The 9,943-nt window shown below is 37.0% G+C and overlaps 1 protein-coding gene across 1 annotated transcript; it reads left to right on the top strand.

The window, feature by feature from the left end:
* Positions 1 to 238: 238 nt before the first annotated feature.
* Positions 239 to 4,108, top strand: LOC139457577 (ATP synthase subunit g, mitochondrial-like). Its single transcript, XM_071238953.1, has 3 exons — positions 239 to 360; positions 3,396 to 3,556; positions 3,846 to 4,108. Exons 1-3 carry the CDS (start codon positions 288 to 290, stop codon positions 3,972 to 3,974), a joined length of 363 nt encoding a protein of 120 aa, XP_071095054.1. The 5' UTR covers positions 239 to 287; the 3' UTR covers positions 3,975 to 4,108.
* The last annotated feature ends 5,835 nt before the right edge of the window (positions 4,109 to 9,943 follow it).

Raw genomic sequence — 9,943 nt, 5'->3', positions numbered from 1 at the left:
ATCAAGAGGACATAGTTTTAAACGTTAACGACAGGAAGAAAAACGTACACTGAAACCATGTGGCATCAAAGTATTTTTTCACACTCGAACATGCGAATGTCATACGCGTTCTTGTGCGATAATTTAGCAAAGTGTGTGGTTCAAAAGAGTTATCCCCCTTAGACTTCCATGCGGCATTCATTCGGAAAACATCGTGAAGGCAGCGAGTGGTTGGTCGGCTATTGCGTTTCCGAGATAAAGAAGAAACTTCAAGGATGTGTCGAAAGTGTTTCGGGCATTGATTCAAGATGGCGAAAGCGGCAGGAGCTGTTTCTCGAATGGGCATGTCCCTTGTCACAAGGACAGGGAACTCTGCTAAGGGTGAATATTTAGAAACATAGCAAGACATGTTATTTGAAAACCTAGTAGTGCGTATACGGTGCCCTCATTTTGCTGACAGCTTCATGCAACCCTTTTGGTATTGACATGACCTTGGTAAAAATGTTATGGTTTGGTCAAATCATGTAGGATATTGACGAATAGGAATGGAAATAAATCGCCGCAGCAACATAGGTAAAATAATTTAATTCCATACATAATATGTGTTAGATACGAACAGTAGTGAGTATGGCTATGGACGGTCGTGCAATTAATTCAACAATAAATAAGCACTGTTATTCGTGTGAACCTAACTGAATTCTCACATAGGCCAGTTTTGTTAATGACCTATACATATGTGATCTAGCCCTGGTTGACATGGTCTACCAATGCTTTATTGGACGAAATTCTGTGCCTAGCGAATCAACTTATAAACCGGTTTGTAAGTAATGAGTAAGGACCAGGCAATATTCAGTGATTGAAATGGTGAGCAGGGTATGATAACATGCAATCAAAAATTGACCTAGCCTGACGACATAATTCATTTTGTCAGTCACTCTTAGAGCTCCTATTTGGTTATAGGAACAATGCAGCAATCTAGAAATATTGCAGATAATGAATTTAATGAGTGATTTTCATTTTTTTCTCTCTTGCCTTCAAGGAGGTGGCGGGGTTCGCTTGCTACTCGCCACTCGGAAGACCTTGGTTCGATTTCCCACATGGGTAAAATGTGTAAAGCCCATTTCTGGTGATGTTGATGGAACATTGCTAAAAGCAGCATAAACCATACTCACTCACTCACTTCTGCCTTCAGGTAGTTGGGTTAAAATCTGTAAAACAACTTTTACAAGAAATTAAGCATCCTTAAGTGATGTAATAAGCAAATCTTATGGACCTTCGTTTTAGTTTTGGAACACTGTCTAAAGACCCTTATTCATCAGTTTCAAGATTAAGAAAGGTTGATTAATTAATAATAGCAAGTAATTATTGTTCAATGCTGAGGTGTTTTTTAAGGTAACCGACAAGTGCTCATTTCATGCGCTGCTTAATGAACACAGGGTTTCAGATCTGTTCATTTTCTTGGATACTGACCGATTGTTATCAAAACTGCCCTTATGTTTGGTAATGTTGAGGTGACTATTTTTTATCAAAAGTTAAAAATAAATGCCCTAATGATTGTTTGTCACAAGCAAAGGACCTGGAACATTGAATCATTTGAATGATGTGCTATTTTCGTAGCATAAAAAGATTTCTTAACTCACATGGTACGGATTAATGAAGAGTGGTAGGAACCTATCATGTTGGTCTTGTATTATATTTTGCCACTAAATCTTTACCGGTTCCATGATACACACACCAAAACTCCAATGCACTGTAATATGTGGCCTTCAATACGATACCCTTGAACCTGAACTGCGACACATGAGAATGCAAAAAAAAACATTTCTTTTTCTTAACTTTACAAAAGAATAATCTATCTAGTTAGGGATCAACGTCAGCTTGAAAAGTCACCTATGTTCTACCAGCTTCTGTGAAGATGCGGGGTAGAATAGGTCTTCAGCAACCCATGTGACTATGCTTGTCGTAAGAGGCGACTTAACGGGATCGGTTGGTTAGGTTCGCTGACTTGGTTGATGCATGTCATTGTGTCCCAATTGCGTTGATCAATGCTAATGATGTCAATCACTGGATTGTCTGTTGATTGACTCGATTCTTTACAGACCACCATCATATAGCTGGATTATTGCTGAGTGCAGCGTTAAACAACAAACAAATAAATCTACCAGCTTCTACCAGCTTTTTGTGATGAACTGTTAACAGATTGTTGCTGTTTTTCTACTAATCTCCAACATAAGAAATTCAGGTCATAGCCTTTGAGTTGTACTCTTGGGGCATCAAGATGATTGTGGTATTGTGGCATTCCCAACCATACCCCTAGTAATCCTGGAGTTACTGATGATGAATTTAGGAGTAAAATTGAATTTTTGTATAGTTGTTTATACAATGTACCTAAAATGTTGACAATGAAAACAAGATCATATCAAAATATCAGTAGACACTGGTAGAATCAAAGAATACATTTTGAAATATCCTGTGTAAAAATGTTACTAGAAGCCTACTATCCTGTTTCATATCGTTATCTTATTGTCGAAAATTCATTTTAATTTTCTTGATTGTGAACAGTTTGTTTAAGTTATGGCAAATGTACAAAGAAGACGTATACTACTGGTGAACACAGAAAAGTCTTGACCTGACTGTTGACCCTGGTGAATAAAATGAGTGGCATAGTCAATTACTTTCCAGGCTGATGAGTATTGATAGTACATTAGGTAGATGTTAGCTTTACATTTAACTTGTCAAACAGTATCATTAGTATCACAACGATCAACATGCCAGGCATTGAATACCTTCATGATTCAGTTCATACATGTATTTTGTAGTGACTTTGCTGCCGACAGGGGTTGTTGGGTAGCCTAGTGGTTAAAGTGTTCGCTCGTCACGCTGAAGACCCTGGTTCGATTCCCGACATGGGTACAATGTGTGAAGCCCATTTCTGGTGTCCCCCGCTGTGATATTGCTGGAATATTGCTAAAAGCTGCGTAAAACCATACTCACTCACGCACTCAATTGCTACCAACACGTGCAGAACCAGATTGAGTCTGTCAATGGCCACAATGACTCACATGTAAGTCATGTTCTGCGTGCATATTCCAATCAACTCCTCCCTCTTCAGTGAACAGGGGTGGTCTGGTAGCCTAGTGGTTAAAGTGTTCACTCGTCACGCCGTAAACCGGGGTTCTATTCCCGACATTGTTGCAATATGTGAAGCCGTAATATTGCTGGAATATTGCTAAAAGCGGCGTAAAACCATACTCACTCACTCACTAACTCTTCAGTGAACATGGCTATAGACACATTACCATGATTACATGAAGTCGACTCTCGCATAGTTTAAGACTTGTGTGTTTGACAGTAGTCTTTTCAGTATTGTTACAAGTTGTTATTTGACCCAGCTATATTTGCCATTCGTTGTTTAGGTCTTCAAGCCTATGCCATCCCACGTCTGCAGACGTTCTTGAAGTATGCCAAGGTTGAGCTGAAGCCCCCGTCACTGGGCGAGATGGGTCAGGTGCAGGAGGGAATCAACAACATTATTGTGTCCGCGCGCACAGGGAAGTGGAAGCAACTCACAGTTAGGGTGAGTCACATGATTGAATAATCTCTTCCAAAATGTGGCATGTTGACCTTGGTACTCAATGTTTGGATATTTACTACTAATTTGTTATTGTAACCTACCGGTATTTATTGATGTACAGATGGTAAAGTAAGAATGATAATACTGTACATTTTCATCTTCACTAATTCTCCAAGCATATGAGATGCACAACAGTTCCATAGTCTGTTATACAGACTGGTGTTGACAAACCACTTAATAGATGAACTTCTGATAACAAAAGGGTAACAAAATAATTTTCATTTCTTTGCAGCAAGCAGGACTGAACACGTTAGTAGGCCTGGAGGTACTTTTCTGTTTCTACATCGGCGAGATCATCGGCAAGAGAAATATCGTAGGTTACTATATACCGGGCGCTGTCCACTACGAGGGCTCTGTATAGTGCAACATTCAGACTGTGTGTGTGTTGATCGGACTGCTAGATATCTGCCATCAGGAACCAAACTTTCGATGTTCCAGCAGTTTGTAATTATTCATGGAACATTTTCTTAGGTGAATTAAAAGTTATAAAATCTAGGAATGTGTTCTTGTTATTCAGTATGTACAATTAATGTTGGAATCTGCTTGAAACTCTTAGCGTCATTTTCAGTAGCTTTTGGTGTTATCCTCTCTCTCTCTCTCCCCCCCCCCCCCCCCACACACACACACATACACACACACACCCTTAAAGAGGAATGGGGTATAGGTTTGGGCTCTGCCTAACCGGTTTCACTGACAGTGTTTTCTGAGACGGCTATGGATACACAGATTAATGTTACATGCACACATCATTTTTAGGGATAAATATGTTGAAGTTCAAAACCAGCATCAAAGATGTATTTGGGACAGAGTTATGGCCCTTTGTTTGATCTTTTGACATGGTGCTCAGGACCCTCAATGGACATTTCCTCAGAACCACTACTGATACAAGAAAGACATTTTGCATACATTTATTAGTTATGGTCCTTGCCTTATATTTTGGGCATGGTGCGCTACCCTCAAGTGGGACACATTTTCTTGGAAACTGTTATAATAGATAAAAGGATGACATATTTTGCATACATCTTTAAAGGAAAACATGATGGACTTTGAAAACCAGCATCAAGAATGAATGATTTACAGAGTTGTGGCCCTTGTTTGATCCTATGAAATTGGTGCACAGTAATGCCAATGGAGACAAGTATTCCTGGAAACCACAGATGATGTTGTGACTACATCATAATGTGATGAATATCGTATGTATCGAGAATTAATATTTTTCTTAGGTATGGCCCTTGTTTAGTTGTCTTTTGTATTGGCTCTTGAGGGTAGGAGGACCCGGGTAGGCCAGTCATCTGAGGAATACTTGGGCATGCCAGAAACGGATTGTTGGGTTTGAATCCCAGTTTGACCCAATTATGATTCTAGGTTTGTCAACACCATACACTTATTCGTGGGATTCACCACAGTGGTAAACCTGTGAGACCTGCATCACTTTAGGCTTTCCTCCCATACCAAGATGACACGCCATGATATGACTGGAATACTGTTCAAATTGACGTTAGACCAAACTCGCTTGCTCACTCTGAGGGCAGGGTTTGTTTCAAGAGCAAAACTCATAAACCCAAATTGTCCTTTCCTTTCCATGGCAACAACTTCAATTAAGTATAAGGTTGGGTTCTTTTTTTTACCAAACTTTTCATATATTTTTTTCTTGAAGCTTTGCAGATGATTTCACAAATCTAAGAAATTGGAGGCTTGCAAGGATTGCTGAGGATATGGATGGTTGTTGCCATGCTATTTTTTTACTATTTCAATGACTTGTTTAACGGATCTACTGACACATAAATCAACAAATGTCATCATAATTACCACAACCTTCAAGCAGGCTAACAACTTCAGGCCTTGACACCATTTCAACCATATTTACAGTCTGTGACTGTTTCTATTGGAAACTGTTTGGCCTCAGCTTACATAATCTTAATGTAATTTGAAGAAATGAGGAAACCCCTTAAATAGGGCTTCCAAGTTCTCGGTACATATGTGCAAAGTTTTCAGACAAGCATACCATTTCTCCAGATTTCGAAAACACAAATGTTAACGAAAATCCAAATGCAAAATATATAGCAAGGCTATTATGTTGTGGATATTTTATGCATCCCATTGTTTCTGAGCGCTGTGGCACCTACGTCCAAAATGTGGACAAACGAGGGTAGGTTTGTGTTCAATGACGGTTACATTTTGCTCATATATCTTTCTGAACAAGTCAAATTTGATTTGAATAAACCTGACACCCTGAAACATGCTTTTCATAGCTGATGGGAACAAGTGGGTTTGTAGGAAGCAATCTGATTAGTGACCTGGGGTTCTACATCTTATACCATTAGCCATTGTTAGCCAAGTTGGTTTCTTGTATCTGGTCATGTCACAAAGAGACGACACATCTGTCTAGAGCTGACCAGTTTGAGCAAAACACGAATTTTCCAAAATTGCCTGTCAAGGGAACTTTATCTGGAATCCTGGATTAATCATAGTTTTACATTATCTGATTAAACTCTTCATCATATGAACACACAATGGTGACAATGCCAAACGTTATATTTGGGATAACACTTAATTAGTAAAGTACAGATTCTCATTCTTATTTGGGGGGTTGATTCCCGTCCGGGACCCACACAGCCAGAGAGAGGCACCTAATCGCCAGCACACAAAGTCAGCGATCTAACCCACTCAGCCACCGAGTTTTCCACAAGATGAAAATCTGAGAACTGGTCCAGATCACATACATGTACTTTGTGTACCCCTCTGACAAGTGTTATTGGCACGTCTCCAATGGCTGAAAGCTATGAACACACCATGCCATTTGGAAAGTGGTATTGGATCTGCACACCGCAACATGGTAGATACCGAACGATACACTCATCCATTTCACATCATTAAATCTTGGCACATAATGAGTCATGTCAGTCTGACAATGGATGAACAACAGTTTCAAGCCTATGTTAATCTATTGGAGTCACAAAAGCATTACGATCATTTTGAAAAATTAGGCCTCATGAATCACTGCATTAACCCGATCCCCAGTTAGGTTAATTCTTATGACGAGTTACTTTTTATGTAAAGATGCACAGATAGATGTCAACATACTTTATAACTATGTGGTGATTGTGGACTTGCTTACTGTATTGCTAGGTGTATCTGGTAGGAAGGTGAAGTAGAGAGACAACCTGTCAATTACAAACAAGTATGATGTCATACAGTGGGGTAATGTTGTTCCCTTACAAAGTGACATACAAGATGCTTGCACCTAGTGTAAAACACTCATTTGCATAACCCATGCTCTGAGTGCATCTAGCCTTTTGTTGATTAAACAACACAATACCTTATATTGAGTTTTGGAAAGTGCAGCTTGAGGAAAGAAAATGTCATTTTTTGTCTAAGTGCTGTTCTGGTAGAAATGTAAATAAAGCGATTGAAAAAAGTCTGTTCTTATGGTTGTTTTCTCTCATTCTTGGAGATACCAACTCTTACAATCTTTGGACCAAATTATGCTAATATCACTGAAAACTTATACTAAAATTGTCCGAAATATATTAGACTTGGTACTGATCTCGCTACACCCATTTTCACACACACACAACCAAATAATAATCGCTTCTTTTTGCTAATGATTGGGGGCTTTACAGTAGAGGAACTTTCAATATTCAACAGCCCAAATAACTGCCTAAAAAGTTATGACCACATTTCAATGTTTTGTTCAAAAAGGTGAGATTTCAGTGTAGTTATTTATTAAGGAAACTGGTTGCATTCATGTTGATATGCAAATAAAATCACTTTTAGAATTATAACATAGTCTTGTTTTAGAATTCTCATTGTCAGATTATTTTCTGTTAAAAGGTCAATTCTATTGTTGTAACTTACTTCGTCTTATTTCCGTGTGGCCAACGAGTTCCATGCGTTTAAGAAATTAGACACAAAGACGCTGGAAATATATACTGCCGCCCACAAATGTATTTGATTTTGGATCGTTAGAAAAAAAATAAGCCATGTCGATCTGGTAATTCTTTTGCAAAGTACACTGACAAATAACAAACCATAGTTTAGTAAAATTATATTATGAAAATAATTTAGGAAAGGAACAATGATCTATAAATACGAATGATAACCGTGTCTTCCGCGGCGCTCGGGGTCATTAGGTAGATACAGATAGTATATAGATCTATCTCACGTAAATACCGAGATTTTTTTTTATATATAGAGCCCTTATTGTTTGTTAACATAGGTGCGATTGTAAAATCCGTGTTGGGGACAACCTAATAGTTAGAGCTCAAAGCAGCGCCCTAACAAAGCGACACCTCATTGACTCAAACGGGAAGCTGAGCGTGGTAAAATGACGATAAAAAAATAGTTGTCTTCCCAATAAAACGGGTGACGCAATTAAATGAAAATGAAGTACTTCTTCTCAATTTGTTCAATCTGTAACACTCTGAAATTTATGACTGCAGCTCAGTTCACGCAAAAATCAACGTGTGCAGTGACAGTTTGATTGGAGCTCAGAGCACCGCGTGCATAAAGCGACTTCTTGCCTCTAGCGGTATATGTAATATAATGTTAAAATTCACTCTTGTCCAGTTTGTCGAGGTTTTATTTCCAGCTAGATGTCTGTGAGTTATTAAAGACACGAATACATCTAAATTTATAAAAAAAAACTAATTATAAACAGATAAATGAATAAAACCCCTCCCACTTCCAATTGTTTTTATTGAAACAAGATCTAGTTTTGTAATGTGTCGTAGGGACTTTACTGCATAATTGTTGTTTTCTAAAAACATACATGAGAGAAAAAAATATATATGCATCCAGTGATATTCACACACTATTACATGAAATTTGTTGGGCCTTTGTTTGCAGTAGATAGCCCCTGTCATCGATAGTAATATTATTATAAAGAAAATAATAATAATAATAATAATAATAATAATAATAATAATAGTTAGCACATCAAGAAATAATTATATGCATTAAATCATGGACCTTTGGATCATTGGGTTGATTATAATTTTTTTTTTTTAAATATTCAAAAGAGTAAAATAAATTACTTAATTAATTACTTAATTTATTTTAACATTAATTATTAGTACGTAATATAGTTAATGTGAACTGGCAAGCTACAATTATATTGCCAATAGAATGTGACCCATGTCGAGATTTACATTTACGGTTACATCCTGCAGTAATGATGGAGACATGGACTTGTACTCTTGATATCTACCCTTTGTATGGAACACTACATTGAGAAGTGGGGACACCCCCTACTCAGCTATTACATATCTCACAAGAGGCAAATAACTGATCAAAATCAAAAGTAAATATAATTCCCTGCCATAGATAATACAAACACCATCAAATACTCTCTGTCCCAGACATGCCCTATGAAATAAGTTTGTGAGAATTGTTAAGTTTTAAGTAATAACATGTTACCTTTATATATGTAATAAGATGTTTATGTTTATGTTAAGTACATGTTTATCTATATAGTTTTCAGTTTATGTAATTTGATATGAGCACTGTAACTTTTTATATCCTAAGGTCAGATCATGACAAATACAGAGTTCTAAATTTGTAAGAGAAAACATCCTTTGAAATAATAGCAAATTAAATGTTTTACCTTGTACAACCTAGTGAAAATAGAAGTAGCATTACTATTTAAGCTGGACTAACATAGTAACAGTCATATATTGACTATAATCATAATAGTAATAAAGGTTCCTACTTTTTAACTTTGTAATCCCTCCTTAAACTTACTATCATATAGATTTTACTAGATATTTGTTTTCATGTAGTATATAATTGGTAATGTAGACTGAACTGACCAAACCGTGTTTTTCCCTAATGCTTTCTGAAAACTGTTCAGTGTTTAGGGTTGTTTTTTTCTTTTGAAATTATTCTTAAAAAGGCATATGTAACATTAATGAAACAAGATATATTCACCTTCCACATTTTGACACCTTTCCAATTACAAGGCTCACAAATTTATAACATTAAAATACTAAAAATGACTAAGGTAATATGTTACAAGTATGACACCCCTTGATAAAGATGGTGATACTGTGGATAATGGTACAGACACCAATCAATGGTTTTCTGAAAGAAATGATGGACATTCAAAAGTTTTCAAAACAGTCAGGCCAATGAAGTAGAAATGAGCATATCTGGGAGTTGTTGTCAGCCATACTTGTTATTTATTTTATCCACACCGGTATTGTGATTGATGAGAATAATGTGTTGTTAGACAGAAACACAATCAATGGCATAATATACTTGTTTCTTTTATAGGTATTAGTTTGTTATAAAATGTTATATCATTTTTGACAGAATTAGCACTAATTTTAG

Source organism: Haliotis cracherodii, unplaced genomic scaffold, assembly GCF_022045235.1.
Source record: "Haliotis cracherodii isolate W230 unplaced genomic scaffold, xgHalCrac1.p SCAF_12, whole genome shotgun sequence".
Classification (NCBI taxonomy): domain Eukaryota; kingdom Metazoa; phylum Mollusca; class Gastropoda; order Lepetellida; family Haliotidae; genus Haliotis; species Haliotis cracherodii.
Note: the sequence above shows the minus strand (reverse complement) of the source record. Positions and strands in the feature narration are given on the sequence as shown.